The sequence below is a fragment of the Orycteropus afer genome, unplaced genomic scaffold, assembly GCF_000298275.1.
Source record: "Orycteropus afer afer isolate SDZICR_OR568_19922 unplaced genomic scaffold, OryAfe1.0 scaffold00272, whole genome shotgun sequence".
NCBI classification, from domain to species: domain Eukaryota; kingdom Metazoa; phylum Chordata; class Mammalia; order Tubulidentata; family Orycteropodidae; genus Orycteropus; species Orycteropus afer.
This window is the reverse complement of record NW_006921859.1, coordinates 4,143,274-4,167,741: the sequence shown is the minus strand read 5'-3', so window position 1 is coordinate 4,167,741 and position 24,468 is coordinate 4,143,274. Positions and strand designations below refer to the sequence as shown.

Here is a 24,468-nt window from a genome sequence, read left to right as displayed (position 1 = left end):
TTTTACTCTCACTCTATCTCCATTGATAGTGAATCTTTGGTCCTGTTCCCCTGGGTGGTGCAAATCTCTACTACCTGGAAGGTTGGCAGCTCTGGTAGCATAGTGCCTAAGGCACTTGATTGCTAACCAGAAGGCTGGCGGTTCAAACCACCAGCCACTCCTCGGAAGGAAGGTTGGGCAAACTACTTCTGTAGAGATACCACCTCAGAAACCCAAGGAGGGGTTGCTGTGAGTCTGGGGTGACTCGACAGCACATTACAACAAGAGGCACCTTGGAAGAAAGACCTGATGATCTTCTTCCAAAAGCTCAATGCTATGTTGTTGTTAGGTGCCATTGACTCAGTTCCAACTCACAGGAACCCTGCATACAGTAGAACAAAACACTGACTTGTCTTGCACCATCCTAATAATCATTGCTATGTTTGAGTCTATTGTTGCAGCCACTGTGTCTATTTATCTTGTTGAGGGTCTTCCTCTTTTTTACTGACTCTCTAGTATGATATCCTTTTCCTTGCTTTGAAGGAGCATTCTGGCCATACATCTTCTAAGACAGATTTGTTTGTTCTTCTGGCAGTCCATGATATATTCAATATTCTTTGCCAATACTGTAATTCAAATGCCTCAATTCTTCTTCAGTCTTCCTTATTTATTGTCCAGCTTTCAGGTACATACGAGGTGATTGAAAATACCATGACTTGGGACAGGTACACGTTAGTCCTCCAAGTTTGCTTTTTTAACGCTTAAAGCATCTTTTGCAGCAGATATGCCCAATGCAATCAGTATCCATTATTTCCAGTTTATATTCTTAAATAATACATTTAAAAATATTACACGTTTTTGAGCTTTTTATAAATGGAGCCATACAGTATTTATTATGTGACTTGCTTTTTGTTTTGCTTATCATATTCCTGAGAGTCACACAGTTGATCCATGTAGCACAGTATTCCATTGGATGAATATACTATAATTTGTCTGTGTTGCTATTGATGGTTTATTTGGTTTATTTCATTTGGTTTATTTCATTTGGTTTATTTCAAGTTTTTGTATTACAATACTGCTGATGTGAACATTCTTGAACGTATCTCTTGTTGCACATATACTAGAGTTTCACCAGAGGATATATTGGGAGTGGAATTCCTGGATCAGTATATATGCACCTTTTCAGCCTTAATGCATAATGCCAAATTGGTTCCCAACTGCCAGAGTGTAGAAGAATAGCAATCATTCTTAGTCCTTGTCAACACTTGATTTTGTCAGGTTTAAGTTTTTTTCCAAATTAGGTAGGCATGAAATAGTGTATGTATTTCCCTAGTTAATAACAAGGTTGAGTATCTTTTTGCTTATTTATTAGCCGTTCAAATTTCTGTGTTAAAGTTCCTATTCACGCATTTTCCAATTTTCTATTTAATTGTCTTAGGCTTTTTTTTTTTTTTTTCTTTTCTAATTAGACCTCAGATGCACAGAATTAGGCTAATTATTATCCTTGGTTCATAAGTATCATTGTTGTTGTTGTTATGTGCCGTCGAGTCAAACCTGACTCATAGCGAACCCTCCTTGGGTTTCCGAGGCAGTATCACTACGGAAGTAGGATTGCCCAACCTTCCTTCCGAGGAGTGGCTGGTGGGTTTGAACCGCCAGCCGTCTGGTTAGCAGGCAAGTGTCTTAGCCACTATGCTACCAGAGCTCCCTAAGTATCGTTAGCCCCTGCCTAACCTTCCTTTTAAAAAAAGTTTATTTTGTTTGTTTGTTCATTTATTTACTTAAATATTTTAGTAATGCAGTGAATAGTCATATTCCCGCCACTCTAATCACTCTCCTGAGTTTTGTTTTTTAAAAAATTAATTTGTTATATATAAGAATAAAATACCCAAGAATAAGGCTCACCAGGGATGTGAAGGACTTAATCAATGAAAACTATAAAACACTGTTGAAAAAGATTAAGGAAGACTTACATAAATGGAACAATGTTCCATGTTCATGGATTGGAAGACTCAGTATTATTAAAATGTCAGTACTACGCAAAGTCATCTGTAGATTCACTGCAATCCTGATCAAAATTCCAACAGCCTTCTTTACAGAAATAGAAAAGCCAATCCTCAACTTTATATAGGCCCTGAATAGCTAAAACAATGTTGAAAGAGAAGAACAAAGTAGGAGGACTCATGTCTCCTGATTTTAAAACAGAACATACTATACAGCTGTAATAATCAAAACAGCCTGGTACTGGTATAACAATAGACATATAGACCAACGGAATAGACTTGAGAGTCTAGAAATGTACCCACACATCTATGGGCAACTGATTTTTTTTTCTTTAAAATTTATTTTGTTGTTGAGAATATACAAGCAAAACATACACCAATTGAAGGTCAACTGATTTTTTTTTTTTTATTTTTTTAGGATTTGGGTGAAGATTTACAGAGTAAATTCACTTTTCATACAGCAGTTCACATATACTTTGTCTCATGTCATTGACCAAAATTTACAATGCAGCAGCTCCCCTCCCACTTCCTCCCCATAGTTACCTCCTCCCAGTGTCCATCCCTTCATACTCTTCTGCACCCTGAGCTATCTCCCTGTGCATAAGCAGCCCTTCCTTCTCCCATGATTGTTCTCTCCAGGGCGTGTGTCTACTTGAGGTAAATGTTTAACTCACATGCCTGTACTTTGTTTGGCTGGAAACCACAGTTGTGGGTTCAATTCCAGACCTGAAGGGCAACTAGGGGCCATAGTCTCAGTGGTTACACCAGGCTCCATTGACCAGCAAACCTGGTCCCCACCTTCTTTTTTTTTTTTTGCCTCCAAATGATTTTGAGTTTTGTTCCACATTGTTCTCCCTCTTTATGCAGGATCTCCTACATCGCTTCCAAGTGGATGGCAGTGGTAGCTGGGCACCATCTAGTTCTTCTGGTCTCATAGTTGTATAGGTTGCAGATCGGATGGTGTACCAGTCGCTAGGACTGATTGTTTCCATTAATTTTGGTTTTCTTCTTTCTTCTTGACGAGGAGAGACCCGTTGTTGCATCTAGATGGCAGCTTCCTAGCTTTTAAGGTCCCAGTCGCCACTCGCCAAAGTAGTAGGTGGAACAATGTTTTGTATAGTATGTTATGCCAATTGAGTTTGATGTCCCCTGCGACTATGGTCCCAAGCCCGCAGGATCAACTACTCGGTCCCTCTGGGTAGCTGGCTGTGACCAAGCAATGACCATAACCTTGCCCCTTGTCAGCTCTACTATACACCTGGGAATTCTGATCATTCACATGAACTTATAGGCCCATTGTCTGCCAACCCTATATATGATCTTGGATACATTCTGCATTTAGACGTACCTAATTGTTTAGCTTGCTCACCTATCTATCCATCCATATACCCATGTTTGCTTTCACTGACAACTCAGTACTGTATATGCAAAAGGGTTCATATTTGTTGTCTGTACTGCCCATGTAACTCTCTATGTCTTTCTCATCCTCAATGCTGCCATATTGGTCACTCACATTTGGTACACTGCCCTTCTCTTCACCCAAATCAATATTTATCTCTATCTATCTAACAGCATTCCCTCCCCTCCCCTCCCACCCCTGGTAACCAACAAAGAAAATGTCCTCCAATATATAAACCTTTCCTTAACTTTTACAATAACGGACTAATACAATATTTGTCCTTTTGTGACTGACTTATTTCACTCAGCATAATGTCATTCTAAGGTTTTTAATTTTGAAATCTAATTTATCCATTTTGTCTTTTGTTCCTTGTCCTTTTGATGTCATATCTAAGAATCCATTGTCAAAAAGTTATCCAAAAGCATTCCAAACAAAACCCACTGCCGTTGAGTCGGATCCCACTCATAGCAACCCCTCCTTGGATTTCCAAGGCAGTATCACTATGGAAGTAGATTGCCCAACCTTCCTTTCAAGGAGTGGCTGGTGGATTTGAACTGCCAGCCTTCTAGTTAGCAGTCAAATGCCTTAAGCACTACGCCACCAGAGGTCTAAGAGTTTTATGGTTTTAGTCTTTGTATTTAAATCCTTGACCTATTTTCAGTTAATTTTCATATATTACATAAAATATATATGGGAGCTCTGGTAGTGTAGTGCCTAAGGCATTTGATTACTAACTGGAAGCCTGGCAGTTCAAACCTACCAGCCACTCCTCAGAAGGAAGGTTGGGCAATCTACTTCCGTAATGATACTGCCTAGGAAACCCAAGGAGGGTCATTATGAGTCGGATCCAACTCGACGGCAGTGAGCGTGATTTGGGTGAAAATTTACAGAGCAAATTAGTTTTCCGTTCAACAAGTTCATACACATTTTTTTTCATGACATTGATTGTGATTCCTGTAATATGATAGCTGTCGTCTCACCTCCTCCCTAGAATTACCTTTTCCTTGTGTTGTTCTTTCCTGTGCATTCTTTTCCTCTGAATTATTTTCCTGTGCAAATGTTACCCTTCTGATCTCCCATGGTTGATTGTTCTAAGGAATGACCTACCTGATTTAATTGTTCATCTTGTAAGCCTGTCTTTTGTTTGGCTTAAAGCCATGGGAGTGAGTTCAATTTCAGGCCTAAAGGGTGACTAGGGGCCATAGTCTCGGGGTTTTCACCAGTGTCTATCAGACCAGTAAGCTTGGTCTTTTTTATGATTTTGAATTTTGTTCCATATTTTTCTCCCACTCTATTCAGGATCTCCTGTACAGATCCTTTTCTGAGTAGTTGGCAGTGGTAGCTGGGCACCATCTATTTCTTCTGGTCTCATGGTCATGTTGAAACTCACATGGTCCGCTAGTCCCTTGGACTGATTGTTTCCATGTGTCTTTGGTTTTCTTCATTTTTTTTTTTTTTTTTCTCCAGACGAGGAAAGACCAGTTCTTGCATCTTAAGTGGCTGCTTGCAAGCCTTTGAGACCCAAGTCGCTCCTCACCAAACTAAGATGTAGAACAATTTTTTAATTATTGTATTATTATTTTATTTTTGCAGTGTAGGACTATGTTTTTGTATAGTATGTTATGCTGGTGGAGCTTGATGTCCCCTGAGACCATGATCCCAAGCCCATGGGCCCAGTGACTCACTCTCTCAAGGTGTTTGGCTGTAGCTAAGAAGTTATCATAACTTTGCCCCCTGTTAGCTCTGTTATATCTAAGGGTATTCTTACAGCACATACAAATATGTATGTAGAAATATTATTTGTCAAACTTACACCACAGTTTACCTGTCCTACTGTTGATAGGTATTTGAGATTTTGGCTGTCAAAAAAGTTTTATAATTGTCTCCATAAAGGACATGTACATATTTTTCCAAGTGCTTCATTTTTTTTTTTTAGGCTATTGTAAATTGTATGTTTCTATAATTTCGTCTTTTTTAGTTGTTTACTGGTATATAAAATTGGAATTAAATTCTCTTTTATTTAAACATATCTAAAGTCTCTGTAGGAGCTCTGGTAGCGTAGTGCCTAAGGCATTTGAGTGCTAACCAGAAGGCTGGCGGTTCAAACCCATCAGCCACTCCTTGGAGGGAAGGTTGGGCAATCTACTTTCATAGTAATACTGCTGCGGAAACCCAAGGAGGGGTCACTGTGAGTCGGATCTGACTCAATCGCATGTAACAACAACAACAACAAAATCTCTGTAGATCTTATTCTATTTGCTGTTTTTATAGGCTCTCAGTCCTAGTGCCTTGTTTCCTAATGTATTTTATGATTTTGGACTGTGAGATCATATTTCTTGGAACTTTGAGGCCTGGGATGAAGGTGGGTTCTTACAGCGAGAAAGATATGTCATTTGGGCTGGGCTGTGTCCTTCAGAGACTTGGGGTAAGGCACTAATTTCATTTAATAGGAAGAACATGAGCAATTGTGGTAGGATGCTCTATAGGTCTTGCTGAGGAATATAATATTTGTTATATATTGTTTGGAGTATAATATTTATGGAATAAGGCAGGGGAATTAGATTGGAAAAGGACTTGGCAGAGTTCCTTGATTGTCATATCAAGGAGTTTAGAATCTTTTCTTTCATAAATGAGGAGCCATTGAATGTTTTAGAGTAGGGCATTGACTTTTCAAGATATTTGTGACACCAGTATGGAAGATGGATTACAAGAGGATAAAGCTGGATATAAATGGGACCCATTTGGAGATCAAAAATAACGCAATAATTTAAGGCAATATTTATTGAGCACAAGCTGAGTACCAGGCACCATTCTAGTTTGAATAATTCAGACCTGCTGCTAGCCTCCTAGAGTAGACCAAACATACAGGTGGTTTCTGTGCAGTTTGGTGTATATGATGATGGGAAGAGTTCCTGAGGGGGAACTTCAGAGAGTTACTTAACTGAGATTCTGGGATCAAGAACAGCTTTCTGGGGGACTTGACTTTACAGTTGCAACCTAACATAATAGAAATTAGCCAAGTGAAAGGGTGTGAAGAGAACAGTGTTCTAGGCCATAGCATATACAAAGGCCTAAAGGTGAGAAAATTCCCTTAGGGAATTGCAAGTAAAACAGTGTGACTGAGCCAAACATGTCCCCTCAGACATGTTTTGTTTAACCTACAATCAGGTTTTTTTTTTTTTTTTTTAATTGTGGTAAATATATGTCACAAAATATTTGCCATTTCAGCATTCTTCACATGTACAGTTCAGTGGTAACTATCTTCATCATGTTGTTCAACCATCACCTTTATCCATTCCCATCTTTTCCCATCACCCACAAAATATTTTTAAGAACTTGATGTTAGTGGTCAGGCTTTGAAAAAATAGTGAAATTTGACTCTAAAAGTTGCATTTCTGGCTCTTGTAAAGTTAAAAAGAATCAAGCAATCTTGGACCTAAAGTCCCTCATGGCTTTAAACAGCTAGAGCTGTGTAAAGTCCGTTCTCTGCTCACCAATTTTTGTTTGTTTTAAGCACCAGGTTAGCTAAACTGCCTAGTGCTTTGGATTTGGTATTCCCTGGTGGCATAGTGCCTAAGGCATTTGACTGCTAACCAAAAGCCTTGTGGTTCGTACCCACGAGCCACTCCTCGGAAGGAAGGTTGGGCTAGTTCCATAGTGATACCGCCTTGGAAACCCAAGGAGGGGTCGCTATGAGTCGGGTCTGACCCCACAGCAATGAGTTTGGTTTTTGGTTTTGGGCTAGAACATAACACTTTTAAGAGGATGCTAGAAAGGTGAACAGGGACCCGATTATTCTGATTTTTTAACCCAGGCTAGAGTTTACACTTGATCTTGTGAAGAAATGGTGCCTTTGAAGGGTTTTAGAAAGATTACTCTGGCTATGGGATTTAAAATAGATTCACCATGGTTAAGATGGAGACTGGGACACTAGTTGTATCATTGCCACAGTGTAAGCAAGATATATGGTGACCTGGGGACAGAAGTAGACATGTTTGAGAGAAACATTGGAGATAATTTTAGGAAAAGTTGAATGTAGTGAATGAGGGAGAACTCAAGGGGGATACTTAGGTTTCTGTCATGAGCAACTGGGTAGATGGTGGAGAAGATAGAAAACATAGAGAAAAGGAGAAATACTTGGTGAATGCAATCAAGATTATAGAAGTATAGTGAAGAGACTGACAACAGATTGAAGATTAGGAAATCATGTAAGAGGGGAGTTAAAGATGATACAGGTGGATGTTGGAATCAGTAATAGAAATAGTAACAAAGGAGTCTGAGAGTTAAGGTAATATGTTGAATTCAGTTGAATTTGAATTGCCTCTAGGATTTGTGTGTAGAGCTGGCTGAGAAACCTTGGAATTGTAATCTGGAGCTCAGAACAGAAATCAAGATAAGAGTTAGTTTGGGAAGTCTAGAGGAAATAACCAAAGCCATGCTTTGATGACATTGCCAAGATGGAGAAGGTAAAAGGCATAGTATAGTAAAAACAAGTTGGTATTTGGGGCCAAATCATGGATCTTTTACTTATGGGTGTTTTTGTTAAGATAGTATCCCTCTTTCAGTCCTAATAAACATAAACTGCTGTGGAGTTGGATCCGACTCATAGTGACCCCTCCTTGGGTTTCTGAGAAAGTAGATTGCCCAACCTTCCTTCCAAGGAGTGGTTAGTGGGTTTGAACCACCAGCCTTCTGGTTAGCAGGCATTTGACTTAGGCACTATGCCACCAGAGCTCCCTTCAGTCTTAATATTACTCATTAAATTAAGTGGGAATCAAAATAGTATCCAGAGCTAGGCCTCTAGATTTCAGTTCCAGTTTATTATTAGATGTGTAACTTCGGGCAAGTTATTTAGCCTCTCTCTGCCAGTTTCCTCACTGCAAAGTAAGGATAATAATGTATGAATTTTAAAAAGTTGTTGTGAGGCTCATCATATGAGATAGCATGTAAAATGCCTGGAAGAGTACCTGGCATAGAGTAAAGCACTCAATAAATGTAAACTGTGTATGTGAAAATGCTTTATAAAATATGTTGTTAGTTGCTTTTGAGTCAGTTCTGACTCATGGTGACCCCAGTACAACGGAATGAAATGTTGCTTAGTCATGCTCCATCTTAGTGATTTTGGTGCAGTCAGTGTGCTTGAGTCCATGGTCACGGCCACTGTGTGTACTGAATGCCTTCCAACCTAGGGGTCTTATCGTCTAGCCCTATATCTGACCATATTCTGTTGTGACCCACTGAATTTTCATTGGTTAATTTTTGGAAGTAAATCACTGGGCCTTTCTTCCTAGTTGTCTTGTTCAGGAAGCTCCACTGAAAACTGTCTACCATGGATGACCCTGTTGTATTTGAAATACCAGTGGCATATCTTCTAGCATCATAGCAATACACAACCACCACAGTGCAACAAACTAAGAGATGGGTAGTGGTTATAAAGTATTGCTGAGTAGTTGGGAGCTCTGGTGGCATAGTGCCTAAGGCATCTGACTGCTAACCAGAAGGATGGTGGTTTAAACCTACCAGCCACTCCTCAGAAGGAAGGTTGGGCATTCTACTTCCATAGTGATACCACCTCAGAAACCCAAGGAGGGGCCACTATGAGTGGGATCCAACTCGACAGCAGTGAGCTTGGTTTTTTGGAAGCAGAGAAAAAGATCATCTTTGGAGATGATGTACATTTAAAAGATGGGTGGAAAAGTTGAATTAAAGAAAAAAGAGGGAAGAATGTTAGGATAACCAGGAAATTACCATGCCAAGAAAGTTTTAGTGGGGAGGATGTGATTTATTAGGAGTGATGATTTATAAAGATTTCTTATCTATTTCAATCATTGTCACCCCTTTGTCTTGAACTCTTGGAGCAATTTGGCCCCTAATTATATATTGCATTTAATAAGGAAAAGTAGTTATAATTTTTAAAGTGCTTTATAATTGTTAAAGTGCATTATAATTTATGGGGAGCTCTGGTGGCATAGTGCCTAAGGCATTTGACTACTAACCAGAAGCCTGGTGGTTCATACCTACCAGCCGCTTCTCGGAAGGAAAGTTGGGCAATTTACTTCCATAGAGATACCGCCTCGGAAACCCAGGGAGGGGTCGCTATGAGTCAGATCCGACTTGACAACAGTGGGTTTTTTTTTATATATATAATTTATGAAGTGATTAAACAATCTCATCCAATCTCAGAAATCCCCTGTGAGATAGACATGATTTTCCCTATTTAGTAAATGAGGAAATTGAGGCTCAAGAGATACTGAGTCGCACAAGCAACGGAGCTTGAGCTGCAGTCTGTGTCTTCTGATACTAAATGTCCTTTGATAATCTTGTTTTACTAGAGCGTTTTTTCCTTGAGGCTTAAATCTAATCAGTTATTTCTTTCCATCCTTTACAGCACCTAGCTCAATGCTGGGCAGAAAATAAGTATTCAAAATAGACTGAATGAAGACTGGCAGTAGTCAAGAATAACATCCATGCTCTTTCTCCCCTCTGCCCTCCAGCGCCCTCACAAAGCCAATGCTGAGGAGATGACCAAGTACCACAGTGATGACTACATTAAATTCTTACGCTCCATCCGCCCAGATAACATGTCCGAGTATAGCAAGCAGATGCAGAGATGTAAGTTCATTCTGCTACCTTCCTACTCTCAAATTCCCATTTAGATCTCTGCTTAATTGGAGAGGCCTACCTTGTCTTCCTTTGTACTTCTCCTTCAACTGACAACTGATTTCCTCTGCCACTTATGGGTGCCAAAGTGATTGTTTTTCTCAACTCTGGTTTTCCTTGTTTCCTGATTGTAAAGAACAGGGGTTGGATTTTTTCCAGTTGAGTTCATAACACTATTCCAAGAATACTGTAGTTGTTGTCATGGAAAAAGCACTGACCTGGGAGGCAGAGATAGGAGACTTAAGTCCCAGCTTTGACTTACTGACTGAACAAGTCACTTCCCCTTAGATTTTTCTTTTGTAAGTATTAATTGAGGCTATAGAGGCCGCTTCAGACAGACTCAAGGTGATGTAATCTTTGAATGAGTGATTCTACCTCTGCCCCTGGAACTTGAAACTTCAGAACAGGTCCCATTTCAGAAGCCACAGTCTCAATTTGTAGGAATAATGGAGATTATTTGAGCTTGGGAAAAATTTTGTTCAAGTTTGGGAAAAAACTCTCATACCTGACTTCTCCTTTATGTTACTTTATAAATTATCTCTTAGTATGTAAAACCTTGTGAAATAAAACGTCTGTAACAGTATTGTCTGGAAGAGGTTTTGATTAGTTTATGATAGCTTAACTTGAAATACCAGGAAACCTATGTCACTTGTTTATTGATACTGGCCACAAGGTCTGATTCCCAAGGCAGAAAGTTGTTCATTTACTGTAATAACTATGCAGTGGTAACAATGGCAGGACCACGGAGACCTTCCTTGAAGTTACTGCATTAAGTTTCTTTGCCACCCACAACTCCAGGAGCTGCGGCCCTCTCTGGGTGAGATGTTTTACTCTCAGATTGGCACAGCCTTTTTTCCTTCCATGATGTGACACATTCATTCTTTTGCTCTAGGTGGCTTTAGGGCTTTCATACCCATTTCGGCCAGGAATCAGGCTCTGTGCTCAGCAGAGAGGGCTCTCATTAGAGAAGCAGCTTGGTATTGCAACAAGAAAATGAGCTTTGATGTCTTGGTTTGAATTCCCCAAATCGCCATTCACCTGTGTGATCTTGAGTAGGTCTCCTAGCTTCTCTCAGCCTCCTCTTCACTTCTTTAAAAGAGAGACAGTAGTATCTATTTCATAGGGGAGGGCTGAGATGATAAGTCAGATAATGTGTGTGTGTGTGTTGTATACACATACATATACATACACACAAAGCACTTATCCTCAATGAATCATAACTTTTACTATTATGACTTCTTATTTTTGATTTGCAAACCTGTCAAGGCAGACAAAGGCTATAAGGAATATACATGTTTGGCTCCTAGTTTATTCCAGTTTTCCAGAAACCAGCATTCTAAAGTTGTACATAAAAACATTAGGTCTGAAATTTTCTTTTACTAGAGATAGGGGTAGGAAGGATGAGGCTCTCTAAGGACTTCAGGGCTAACTTGATTCATAGGGTTATAGAGAGTCAGACCAGACAAGGACTTTAGATGTCACTTAATACAGTACTTTATTATTTGGGGAAAGGGGTCTGCAAAAAGAGTAAAGGGATAATAAAAGCTCTTTTTAAATATTTACTGTCACCTAATTTAGGAAGCTATACCTGTGATAAGACTACGTTAGATTTCTTTGCTTCTTGGCTGGAATTTAATAAACTCTTTGTGGTCACTCTGAGAATTGTGATAAGCAGTTCTGACCAAACATTTAATCAGTGAAAATAGGAACATAAATAAATGTAATTTTTTTGGTAGATCTCAACTTGGGGCTCATGATGAAAGCAAGATAATAGGGATTTATAGTGGTGAAAATTTGAGAAGTTCTCCCTTTTGCAGATGTATAAAGTGAGAGGCAAGAGGTGAAGTGACTTTCCCATGATCACATAGCAAAGTGGTGATAGAATAGAAACTGGAACTCTAGCCTCCTGATTCTAGACACTGTAGTTTACAAAAATGTTGTATTATAAAGTATTTCAGACACATACAAAAAATATGTTGTTGTTGTTGTTATATGCCGTCGAGTCGGCCCCGACTCATAGCGACCCCTCCTTGGGTTTCCGAGGCAGTATCACTACAGAAGTAGGATTGCCCAACCTTCCTTCTGAGGAGTGGCTGGTGGGTTTGAACCGCCAGCCATCTGGTTAGCAGGCAAGTGTCTTAGCCACTATGCTACCAGAGCTCCCACAAAAAATACAGACAATAATATAATGAATATCCATGTACTCAGTACCCAGCCCAAGTAAACATTACCAATACAGTTGAAGTTCCCCTGGGAACCTCGCCTTAGTCACATACCCCACCTTCCCTACTGCCCCCTCTCATTACCCCCCCCAGAAGGGGAGCACTGTCCTGAAGTGAGTGTTTAATCTCATGCATTTCTTTGTGCATTATGGTTTTTACTGCCTTCTCCATCCCTCTTCCTCCATCTCTCATTTCTCAGTGCTCCCCAGTGGAAAGGTAGCCTAAGAATGAGAAAAGTATTTATAGTGAGAAGAGGGAAACCTACAGAAAAGTCCTCCCTAGCCTCACAGATTAGCCCAAGTAAGGGTCTGCTCTCCCATTTTCCCCCTTTTCTATTTCTAACCACATAGTTTGTTGAGCTGGGAGTAAATAGTATGGTCGTTTAGGCCACATGATTTGAGGCCTGAAGGAAAATATTTTTTCTCTTATCTAAAACACCTATTCCCTCCCATAGGGGCTCCACATCCCAAATGGTAGTTCGACTGAAGCTTTGGAAACCCAGGCATGCCAAACCCCAAGGAGGAAGCAACCAGAGAGAAAGATCAGTTGTCATTAGATAAATAGTCTGGCCCCAGGGGCCAAAGTTCTTATTGACACAGCTTCCTAGTGTTTATCCTGGAAGTCAGGGTAAACTCCCTTATGCTCATTCCCTTATGCAGGCCACGCTTCCTTGGAGTACCTGTCTTGGCAGAGCATCAAAACAGGGCATCTCCAAGTGTAGGGCAATGCAAGAGTTGGTAGCTCTTGTGGTTAATACATGCCTTGGACTTCAGCAGTATCTCGAGAAGTTACCATCAGTATCTAAGCTGGGCTCTCCTACCCCCTGTACCAGGGTTTCTCCTCCTTGCTCTGCTTTGGGAACCTCTCTGTTGACAACAGCAGGGTGTAATGGGAAGACTGAGGTAAGAGAATAAGGATCAGGCCTGACCCCTGCCTCTGACTTCTTGTGTTTCATTGATGTCTTAGCAGTTTCCTTTTCTGTGAGACTTGGAGCCATAAGGTTCCTCTCTAGCTCAGCGAGTCTAAAACCTTCAGGTGTGCTTCTCTTCCCTTCTTTTTCATTTCATTTGCATTATTGTTTGCATGTTTCCTCTTCATGTACTAGTTTGTACTCTTACCTTTATGCCTGAAATAACTTTACTCCAGTTGTCACTTGTTGGTATTATAGAAAGAGCATTCAAGCACTACCACCTCTCTGAGCCTAATTCCCCATTTATAACATAGAACCAAATCCTACCACAGAAGGTTGTGTGAGGATAAATGAGACCAGATATTTAAAGCATTTAGCATAGTGCCTGGTATGTTGTAAGTGTTCAATGAATGACAGTTATATAGATTCTCCATTTTCTTGTTGGTCAGCTGGAAAAAGGTGTAAGAACAGATTCAGACTGGAAGAAGCAGCTTAATTTTTCTCCTTTAAGGAATGAACTAATATTTTTCGAGTACTGCTAAATGCTTCCCCATATTTCTGTTGATCAACACAGTAGTTAGGTAGGTGTATATCATTATTGCTTGTGGCCTGAAATAAACCTCAGAGAAGTTAAGTGATTCAACCCAGTCACACAGCCAGAACCTAAGCCTTCTGAATCCAAATTCTATGTTCCACCAGCTCATAGTGGTTAAATGATAATTAAAGGAAATTGTGGAGACTAACCTTTTGCCTCTTTCTTTCAAGTCAACGTTGGTGAGGACTGTCCAGTATTTGATGGCCTATTTGAGTTCTGTCAATTATCTACTGGTGGCTCTGTGGGTAAGGAATATATGTCCCTTCTCCACTGTCCTGGTGATGAACCATGACCATGTAGAATTGCCTGGTGGGTTTTCACCATAGCTCTCTAAAATGTCCTTCTAATTCAGACTAGCTAGTGTTCAATCTCTTCATGGTACGGAGGTGTCCTTGACTATCCTTCCCCACCAGGAGATCTTATATAGAGGGATTCCTCATGGGGTTGTAGAAATACTGTCCATGAAGGCAATTTGTGAACTGCAAAGTGCTGTAACAATAGGAAGTGTCATCATTTCTGTCTTACGAAAGAGCATGGTAATTACCTTTAGAGGTCAGAAATACTCCCCACATATCTCCCACTTTCATTAGTAACTCCTAGGTTATTTCTCATTACTTTAAATCCTTTCTTAACAAATACTTACATACATTATTAGCTCCCCCTCCCCTCCCAAAATAATTGGAAAATAAAGAAATGCAAAGAGGAGAATCCATATCATCTGTAATCACATTATTAACCATTTTGGTGTTTGTACTTCTCTTTTTTCTATATATATATATATTTGGGCATAACATATGTATAATATCTATATTTTACAAAAATCTGTCATATGCATATATATATTATATACTATAATATATATTATATATAGATATAGTTTTATGCCTGCATTTTTTACTTAGAAAATCTTTTAAAATTCTCATTCATAGTGTCATTCTACAGCATGATCTCTAGTGGCTGCATGCATGATTATTCCATTTTATGGATCTATTTCAGTTGATAGAATCAGTCATCTATTGTTGGATGAGGTTCCTGGGTGGCACAAATGGTTCGCACTCTACTACTAAACCAAAGGGTGGCGGTTAGAACCCACCCAGCAGTGCCTTGGGAAAAAGGCCTGGTGACCTGCTTCCTTGAAGGTCACAGCCGAGAACCCTGTGGCGCTCAGTCCTGCTCTGTAACACATGGGGTCTCCATGAGTTGGGATCAACTGGATGACAACAGTTTTTTTACTGTTGTTGATGGATAATTTGGTTTGTTCCATGTTCTTATTGCTTAAGGTACACTGCCACAGAAGATGCCCTTGCATGCAAGGGTGTGTATTTCTCTCCTACTTCTTCTTGGACAACCTATTAGTACTTTGAGCCAGCACTACCTTTCATATCTCTTCAAAATTTGTTAACCGTAGTGAAACTAAATGTACATGTAAAGTTGAATGTAAAACAAATTCTTAAAAAAAAAAAAAAAATTGTTAAATGTGAACCACAGTAAGAAATACATTTACAAATGTAATCCAGGATACACACAGACACACACACATTCTTTTTGAATGTGAAGCCAAAGATTCACAAAAGAGTAGTTACCATTACTGTTACTTTGATTTTTATTCTAGTCTGTTTCATTTAAAAATATACTACTAATCATAATCCTCTAAATCAATATTAAGGCCTACTAAGGTGTTGTTACCATCTCAGTTTGAAAAACATTTTTTTAAGAGTAGCCAATATCATGCTGGGAGCTCTGGTAGCGTAGTGCCAGTTCAAACCCACCAGCCACTCCTCAGAAGGAAGATGGGGCAATCTACTTCCGTAGTGATACTGCCTCGGAAACCCAAGGAGGGGTTGCTATGAATCAGGTCTGACTCACTGGCACATAACAACAACAACAAATATCATGCTTACTCCCTGTTGGAATAGGGTGGGAGAGAAAGGGCTGGCTTGTAAATTGTACAATATGACTGTTGAATAGGCAGGTCCTACCTTTCCCTGGGTTCCCTGAGCTCAGGAGGTAGAGAGTGGTTTGGTAAATGGGCTTATGCTCTCTCTTCCCATGCCCAGCAAGTGCTGTGAAACTTAATAAGCAGCAGACGGACATCGCTGTGAATTGGGCCGGGGGCCTGCACCATGCAAAGAAGTCTGAGGCATCTGGCTTCTGTTACGTCAATGATATCGTCCTGGCCATCCTGGAACTGCTAAAGTATGCCCACCTGGCCTTGTCTCTTGGAGGAGCACCTTAGGCCAGGTTCCCACTTCCCTCTCCCCCTGGGCTTGCCTCCCTAGTTTGCTTTTCCTAGCGGTGTGCTGGCTAGGATGTGTTCAATGAGTGTCTCTGGTCATCCTCTCCTTGACGGGGTCTTGGTTTGATCTGAGCCCACGGCAAGATCAGGGGCAGGCACTGCTCAGATCCTGCCTCCAGAGTGTCCTTGTGTGGCTGGAGTTGACCCTGGCTGTAGAGTAGGAAGATCGGACTTGGTCAGCTTGGTCAGGCCTCTGGAGACACCCAGCTGCTCTTCCACCTTCCTTCAGCCAGTTTCTACGTCTCTGGTGCTTAGAGATACCTGAGGGAGGCAGCCAGCCCGGTAAGCTGGGACCTGGCGCCCTTGGCGCGTCCCATTCCCAAAGAGCCCCCAGACCTCTGACCCCCTTCTGATCCTAGGTATCACCAGAGGGTGCTGTATATTGACATTGATATTCACCATGGTGATGGCGTGGAAGAGGCCTTCTATACCACAGACCGGGTCATGACTGTGTCCTTTCATAAGTATGGAGAGTACTTCCCAGGAACAGGGGACTTACGGGTGAGAACTCCCTTCAGGAGCCAACCAACTCACCCTCAGCTGCCAGCTCTAACTCTCCTATCTGGTATCATTAAAAACCACTTCCTGCCTCTCATGCTTTAGAACACCATACCCTAGTCTATGGCACCTGCTGTTAGCTATAGTATCTGGGGGAAATGGATGATGGGCCATAAAGGGTGGGAGAGTGAGGGGTAGTCTCCTGACTCAATTGTACTTGGCCATAGCTGGCTTGCTGTAGTCAGCCGTACCATAAGGCTTGAGTTTTGGAATAGAAGCATCAGGTTTTCTCCCATGGGCTAGCAGTTGGGACCTTTATGGATCATATTAATGATTCTTAACATTTTTAGATTACTTTCCCCTTGGGCCATCTGACTGAAAACTATGGACTATCTCCAGAAAAGTATACAAAATTTTGGATATATAACTGAAGGATTAATAAACACATCCCTTTATGTAAGTTTATCCATGGACCTCAGGGGAAGAATCCTTGGATGCTAATTCATTGAACTGTTCCATCTGCTTCCTTTAGACTAAATACAGTGAAACCAGCCACTCTGCTGTGCCAGTAGCCCTTGGGTGAAAAAGTGGTACCAACTCAGTTGTTTACTGTGGCAAGCATTAGAGTGACTGAACATTTATTTATAATTTTGAAGTCAGTTGGACAAACTCTTTTTCCCTCTCTGCTTCCCCTCTGCCTTTCCCTAGAGAGGAGAGATAGCGGGTAGAGAGGTGAACAGTAAAGCTCTTTGGGGAGGACAGGATTGTTGGGGGTCAGATTATTTCTGTGACCTAGCCATCAGACAGCTCTAACCCAAACCAAAGCTAGAAACCTTATGCCATGGGTAGGGTATTCAGTATCTGGCTCATAAATAGCTCTCAGTCAGGTGCAGGCTCAGTGGTATATCCACAGATCTGAAGAGAAGTAGATTTGCTAGTGATGGGAATGGTATTGACCAAGGGACCCCTGCTCTGTCCCCAGTCCACTCATGGGCCCAGTTTGTCTCTCTCAGAACCACTGCCTCTTTCCGTAGCTTTTCAGTCCCCGTCCTTGAACTTCCCAGCTTCATCTTTCAGTTTTACTCCATTGTCCCTCTTTATTAGGATATTGGTGCTGGAAAAGGCAAGTATTATGCTGTTAACTACCCGCTCCGAGATGGGATTGATGATGAGTCCTACGAGGCTATTTTCAGGCCGGTAAGTGACTTGTCTCTCCAGCCTTTGGGCTACAGACAGAGGATTGGTCCTGGGGAGGAGTTGCATAGCACCCCTAGCATACTTTAGACCCTCTCTGCACTGTAGAGGCTGGTTGGAAATGAGGTGTGTGTCAGCCCCGAGTTATGTTCTACATGGTCAATTATGGGAACAAAATTTAGCCCAAATATTTGTTGGTGAAGGGGCCAGGCGCTCTGCTAGATAGAGTAATATCTAAGACATCTTTGCCGTTGGACACCTCATAGTCTCTTACTCAACAGTGTGTGGTCAGTACTCTTTTTGAAGGATAAACAGAGGAACAAGAGACAGGCTGCTCCCTGGGATGGGGAGACGGTTTCAGGGATGATTTCACAGAGGTCGTGACATTTGTGCTGGACTTTGAAAAATGAAGAGTTAAGCATGTGAGGGAGGTATGGGCTGGGTGAGTGGCATCAACAGCAGGAACAATACAGAGTATTAGCCTAATACATTAGGTGGTCTTCCAGCAAATACCAAGTGCCCACTATGTGTCCAGCAGTAAGAGTGATAGAGAAGCCTAAGTTATTAATCTTTTTTCTCAGTAAAGTCAGAGTTTAGTTGTGAGCGTAAGATATTTAAAAGTGAAGCATTTCTTCAAAATGTAAGGCTCAAAGACAGTAGGACCAAATGACTAGAGCACATGCAGCTAAAGGTGTGGAAGGCTTCCTAGAGGAAGTAGCACTAATGCTTGGATGGTGAAAGAAGAAAAAACATTTAGGGAAGTGACAAGGAGGCCATTCTAGGTTCAGAGTTATTACAGCTAGAATGATCTTAAAGATCTTGTCATATTGGGAAACTGAAACCCAAAATGGGTAAATGAGAACTCCAGCTTGGTATTCCCTTTGCTCCATCACCCAGCATGAGGCAGAGTAGAACAGAAAGTTAAGGGGAAAGTGAAACCAGCCTTTCTACCCCTGTACCTCACAGCTTTTCTTGGCACTAGTGATGACCACTAGTGATGGCACTAGTGATGACTAGTGATGTGTCCTTTCAGGTTATATCCAAAGTAATGGAGATGTTTCAGCCAAGTGCAGTCGTCTTACAGTGTGGCTCTGATTCCCTTTCTGGGGATCGATTAGGTTGTTTCAATTTGACTATCAAAGGTGAGTCCAAGTAGCACAGGAATGGGTGGCAGGGTCCTGCTGAGTTCTCCTTTAATCCAGCAACCTTTCTCCACCAAAGGGCACGCCAAGTGTGTGGAGTTTGTGAGGAATTTCAACCTACCAATGCTGATGCTGGGAGGAGGTGGTTACACCATCCGTAATGTCGCTCGGTGCTGGACATACGAAACAGCTGTGGCCCTGAGCACAGATATTCCTAACGGTAACAGCTCCAGGGTCAGGTTGGGCTGGTCAGAGCTTGAGCTCACATGCCCTCAAGCTTCACAGCCCCTTTCCTATTGGTCATATGTCCTCTTCTCTTGATACTAAGCTATTTATTCTCTTGACTCTCCTCTTGTGATCGAAAAACCATAGATATTATTTTCTCCTGAGTCTTTTTTGGATCTGTCCCTTCTTCCTGCTTCTGGTCTGGACAGAGTTATTGCTGATTATTTACAGCTTTAGAATTTCTGCTCTGCAGAGTAACTGGGGTAAGGAGTGCTTATAGTGAGCATTGCTTAAAGTTTTCTAAACTTGGGACCACTTGGGGGTTTGGGCTTTCGCCTCATAGTAGTGATCTATATATGTCTGTCCATCCACCTGTTTCACTGCTGTGGACTCAGGGGAATAACATTAAAAAGATTGCAATCCCTTACTCACCCATGTCTCACCCTGTTTTGGAAGCAGTCTTCTCTGCATTTGCTAGATGGGCAAACAGGTCTCCAGAAACCTATGATTTGCTCCGAGTCCAGTGGTGGAAACGTGCCTGGTCCCCTGATTCTCTTCTTCCCTGTCCCAATCAGAACTTCCATACAATGACTACTTTGAATACTTTGGACCAGATTTCAAACTTCACATCAGTCCTTCCAATATGACCAACCAGAACACTAATGAGTACTTGGAGAAGATCAAGTGAGTGCCTTCCCCACCTCTCCTTGATTGATTGAACATTCCAGGCCCTGGTTTGTCTCTGACCAAAGCCTAGCTACTCTCCCATTTGCCACAGACAGAGACTATTTGAGAACCTGAGAATGTTGCCCCATGCACCTGGGGTCCAAATGCAGGTGATTCCTGAGGACTCCATCCCAGAGGAAAGTGGTGATGAGGATGAAGAGGACCCTGACAAACGTATCTCCAGTAAGACCCAGACCTGGAGGCCCATTCCTTCCCATTTAATAGGCAGTTCTGACTTCCCTTCCCTTCCTGGTTCCACATTCCCCCCGAGCTACCTGTCTGTTGAGAAGCCCAAGTTTCTTGTGTCTTGTACTGGTAGGAATAGGTTAGGGAGTATGCTTTCCTTCCCCCTCCTTCTCTTGATGTGTCTTGGAAGCACTGGGCAGGGACTTTGACATGAAGAATCTCCTCTCTCATACCCTTCCACTGTCTCCCAGTCTGCTCCTCTGACAAACGAATTGCTTGTGAAGAAGAGTTCTCTGATTCTGATGAGGAGGGAGAGGGTGGCCGCAAGAACTCTTCCAACTTCAAAAAAGCCAAGAGAGTCAAAATAGAGGATGAGAAGGAGAAAGACCCAGAAGAGAAGAAAGGTAGGTTGGGCCAGGACTTAGGTCTTAAGCCCAGGGCCCTGGAGGAGGATGAATATATGTAGGACACTGGGAGGAGGGAACCAACTCAGGCCCTGCCAGCTCCTTGGGCCTTTCAGGGGCTCCTAGAAGTAGCAAAGCTCACAAAAGAATGAAACTTGACTTGTCCCCACTGACTGACTGAGCTTCAGGTTCTGTGGCCAGGGACTGGCAGGCTTGGGTTCTCCATGTTCTTCGGGGCATTGCTCTCATATAGCACTGAAGCCCTTTGCCAGGGGGCTGTCTCCGCCCACCGGGTTCAGGCTCTAGCAGGTTGGAAAACCTGTCCAACCTGTTTGTTCTCTACAGGTCTCACTGGGAGGGCCTGGGATGGGCTTTTCTCTTTTGTATGTCTGGGTGTAGCTGGGAGAGAGTTTTAGAGTAAATGAAGACAGACCCCATAGGTCTTTCCAGAAAGGCTGCCCCCCTGGCTATTCCTGTACTCTTGTATTCTAGAAGTCACAGATGAAGAAAAAAACAAGGAGGAGAAACCTGAAGCGAAAGGGTGAGGAGGGAGCAGTCTGCCATCCCCTTGGCATTGGAGCACGGGCCCACCACTCAGAAATACAGGATAGTTGGTCCTTTACAAAAGCCTCTTTGAGGGACGTCTTGTCTGTCCCTGCAGTTTGGGCAGTCTCAGTCCTATGGAAGTCATTGTACCCACACTTTTGCCTCAAGGTCTCTGGGGTAGGTTATCTCATGCCAGTCTCTGCTTTCTCCACAGGGTCAAGGAGGAGGTCAAGTTGGCCTAAGCAGATTTCTCCAGCTCTAGCTTCTTATAAAGTTCCCCACATTTCTCCCCCACCCCCTCAGAGTTTATATTTTCTATTTCTCTGTGTATTTATATAAAAATATATTAAATATAAATATCCCCAGGGACTAGACAGGAACCAGGGCCTTGAGCCTAGCCCAGGGCAGCTCTACTGGGTGAACTCTTTCTTCTAACAGCTGCCCTGCCTCCCCAGCTTTTGAACCGTGAAAAATGCCAGGTCTGGGTGGAAAGGATGCTTTTAAGCAGTCACAGGACAAAATCGTGAAATGCAGAGTGCCTGCTTAGTAGCTGTGGAAAGGTAGCTAGTGAGCGTTCTGGAGGGATGGCTGGACCTTCAGGAGCCCCTTGTTCTTTTCAAGCTCTTTAAGGTAACATCAACCATTTTTAGATTGGCTCCTTTCTGATACCTTCCCACTGTTGCAGTCTGGCCCCAAGTGAGCCAAAAACTCTCACTGCCTTCCCTCCATCCTCCCTCAATCTACAGGTGGAGGTTGACAGTCAAGTTTCCTTTTTCAGATACTATTTTCATGTTTGTGAGAATCTTTGTAATAAAATGGTGCATTTCTATATTCTGCTGGGCTTCCGTTTCCTATCTGTACCCCTCAATTGATTCAGACTGCTTTCCTGCCTTTCTGGTATCCATGAGGATCTGGGCATCCCTCAACAACAAACAGTCCCACAAACTTACCTCTCTTCTTAATCCCTCCCTCAAAATTTGAGCTCACCCTAACCCCAGAAGACCACTCATTAAAAACCACCACTAAAGGGACAACATTTATTCCTTTTTCAAATGTTACAGTAAAACCAGATGGAAGAGAATGGTTTTAGCAGTTAGAAAAAAAAAAAAAAAAAATCTGGGGTTTGGCCATTAAAAGTTATTTACAACAAGAGGGAGGGAAAAAAAAAAGACAAAAACAAGTTGTTTCACATTACAGACCTCCCCCCACCCCAAAGGATAATACTTGCTTACCAAGTCAAAAAAGAGACACAGTTGATTCACAAGCTGGAGTTTTGAACTTGAGTAAGACATTTATAAAAACCTAGACAGGGCAGTGTCCTCCCCAGCCCAGGGGCCACTAGGCACAGCACAAGAGACTAAAAACTGAAACGGGAAGGCTAGATACTCAGGGTTTGGGAGTGCAGGCACCCCACTTCTGGCTCAGGGATTTGGGGGAGCAGGGTAAACAAAACCTACTTGGAAAAGAATTGGGGAAGAAAACCAGCAATTGCTTTCTGTGGGGGGAGGGGGGAGGACGACCAGAGAAGGAGGTAGGGGCAGGAGCATTTCACATCACTAACCTAACTTGGGAAACTGTAAGGGACCATCTTCAACTGGCCTTAAGAGGAAGACCAGATGGATGATGGGAGAATCCACAGGAGGGAAAGGGGACGTGGCTGGGAGGGGGCAACAGCCCCTTCCTTTCTGGGCACAGGAAGGCAGCCAGGGCACCAGGTCCAGGCAGTGACCTCACAAGGACAGCACAGTTTTTGCAGCTTAGAGATCACCCACCTGCCCCCACCCAGCTACTCATTCTGCTCGATGGCCTGTGTAGGGCCACTCTCTGGCCCGGAGGGAGTGGATGGCTCTGCAGCCTGGGGCCCTGCCTCTTCTTCGGTGTCTCCTCCCTTGGAGGCAGCAACGGCCTCTGCCCCCTTGGCTTGGGGCTCCTGGCTCTCAGGGGTGGCAACAGCTTTCCCTTCCTGGGCAGTGCCCTCGTCGCTGCAAGCACCAATCTCCCCCTGCTCCTGCTCTTCCTCCGTGGGTGAGGAGGCAGAGGAATCACCCCCACCCTCCTTCCGATTTCTCTTGAATGACAGGCCGCTCAATTTGAAAGGCTTCTTGAAAGAGAATTTCTTCTTCTTCTTGGGGGTCTCCTTGGGAGGGGCCTCCCCCTTGGTATCAGCGGCCTGAGTGGGGGGTGCTGGCTCGATGGCATCACCGGTAGCCCCGGCTGCCTCATCTGTTCCGTTCACGGGGGGTGACTCCCCTTCACCTTTGGGGGATAAGTCTCCATTGCTTTTCACGTGGCCGTTCTCCTGCAGGGCAGAGGAGACAGCAATGAGGAGCGAGGGTTTTTCCCTCCCCCAGCCCGCTCCTGACCCCTTCGGGACAACAGGACTCGATTATATCGCAACCTGGAAGTCTGGCTTTAACCTCACCCCACACTCGGGATCCCGTCAAACATCTCCCTCCAGCCCCTCAACAAGGCGCGATGGAACCGAGCGCACAGAGGCCACAGCCAGCAGGAGGCGCTAGGATCCTGTGGCCCCCCGCCCCCTCCCCCGAGGCTCGCACTCTATTCCGCGCGTTCGAAAGGGCCCGGGGCCGCGGATCCCGGGCAGGCGGTCTATCCCTGCCAGGCGGTATTGGGCGGGAAGCCGCTGCGGGCGCTGTTTCAGTGTACCTGAGACGGCCTGTTCTCCCAGCCTCATGCTGGGTAGCAAACGACCCTCGACCCACCCACCTCAGGCTCCCCCCACATTCCGACTACTCCTAAAAAAAAAGAAAGAAAAGAAAAAAAACCTTGGGCCACAGAGGTCAGGTATGCGGGCGGGGTGCCCTCCCCGCGGTTCACCCGCCGCACGGTCCCTGGGCGCCCCCCTGGCGCGGCCCAGTAGCGCCTTTGTTCCCCGCGCCGCACTCGGGGCGGCCGGGGGGCAGCGCCGGGGGCCGGGGCCGGGAACAAAGAAGGCGGCGGGGCCCGGCCAGCGCCCCCTCCCCGCCCCTCCCCTTGCTTCGCCCGCGGGGGCTGCGGCGCGGAGAACAAAGGGACCGGGCGGGGGAGGGGGCGCCGCGTGTCCCGGGCCGGACAAAGCGCGCGGCCCTGGCCCAGGGCTCCAGAGGGGGCGAGGTGCGAGAAGAAGGGGCCGAGTCGGGCCGTGCCGAGCTCACCCACCTGTCCGTTGGCCTTGGTGGGGGAAGCGCCTGCTGCCTCCTCGGCGTTCACGTCGCCCCGGGGAGCCTTGGAGCTCTGGCTACCCATGCTGGGTGGGGGTCTGCTCAGGGGCGTCCAGAGCCGCCCCAGGCTCGCGCCGCAGGGGATAGTTCGGCAGGGTAGGCCCGGCCGGCGGAGGGGTGGGGCTCGTGCCTGAGGGGGAGGGGTGTCGGGGGAAACCCGGCTGCACCCCCTCTCCGCGCGCGACCCGCTAGCCGCACCCACCGCTTCTCCGCTCAGCGCCGGAATGCCGCCCGCCGCCCGCGGAGCTGCCTATATAAGCGC

The 24,468-nt window shown here is 43.9% G+C and overlaps 2 protein-coding genes across 2 annotated transcripts in view; one reads left to right on the top strand and one right to left on the bottom strand.

The window, feature by feature from the left end:
* The window catches only part of HDAC1 (histone deacetylase 1), a 41,238-nt gene extending 20,011 nt beyond the window's left edge, over positions 1 to 21,227 (top strand). The window contains 12 exon segments of the mRNA XM_042782249.1: positions 9,876 to 9,993; positions 13,939 to 14,013; positions 15,826 to 15,964; positions 16,424 to 16,565; positions 17,667 to 17,759; positions 18,790 to 18,898; positions 18,978 to 19,118; positions 19,699 to 19,807; positions 19,902 to 20,032; positions 20,287 to 20,439; positions 20,932 to 20,980; positions 21,200 to 21,227. Of these exon segments, the coding sequence (XP_042638183.1) occupies positions 9,876 to 9,993; positions 13,939 to 14,013; positions 15,826 to 15,964; positions 16,424 to 16,565; positions 17,667 to 17,759; positions 18,790 to 18,898; positions 18,978 to 19,118; positions 19,699 to 19,807; positions 19,902 to 20,032; positions 20,287 to 20,439; positions 20,932 to 20,980; positions 21,200 to 21,227 (1,287 nt within the window).
* A 1,544-nt stretch (positions 21,228 to 22,771) lies between these two features.
* MARCKSL1 (MARCKS like 1) lies at positions 22,772 to 24,231 on the bottom strand. Its single transcript, XM_007950444.2, has 2 exons — positions 24,145 to 24,231; positions 22,772 to 23,284 (listed from the first exon to the last, which is right to left on the bottom strand). Exons 1-2 carry the CDS (start codon positions 24,229 to 24,231, stop codon positions 22,772 to 22,774), a joined length of 600 nt encoding a protein of 199 aa, XP_007948635.1.
* Between the last annotated feature and the right edge of the window lie 237 nt (positions 24,232 to 24,468).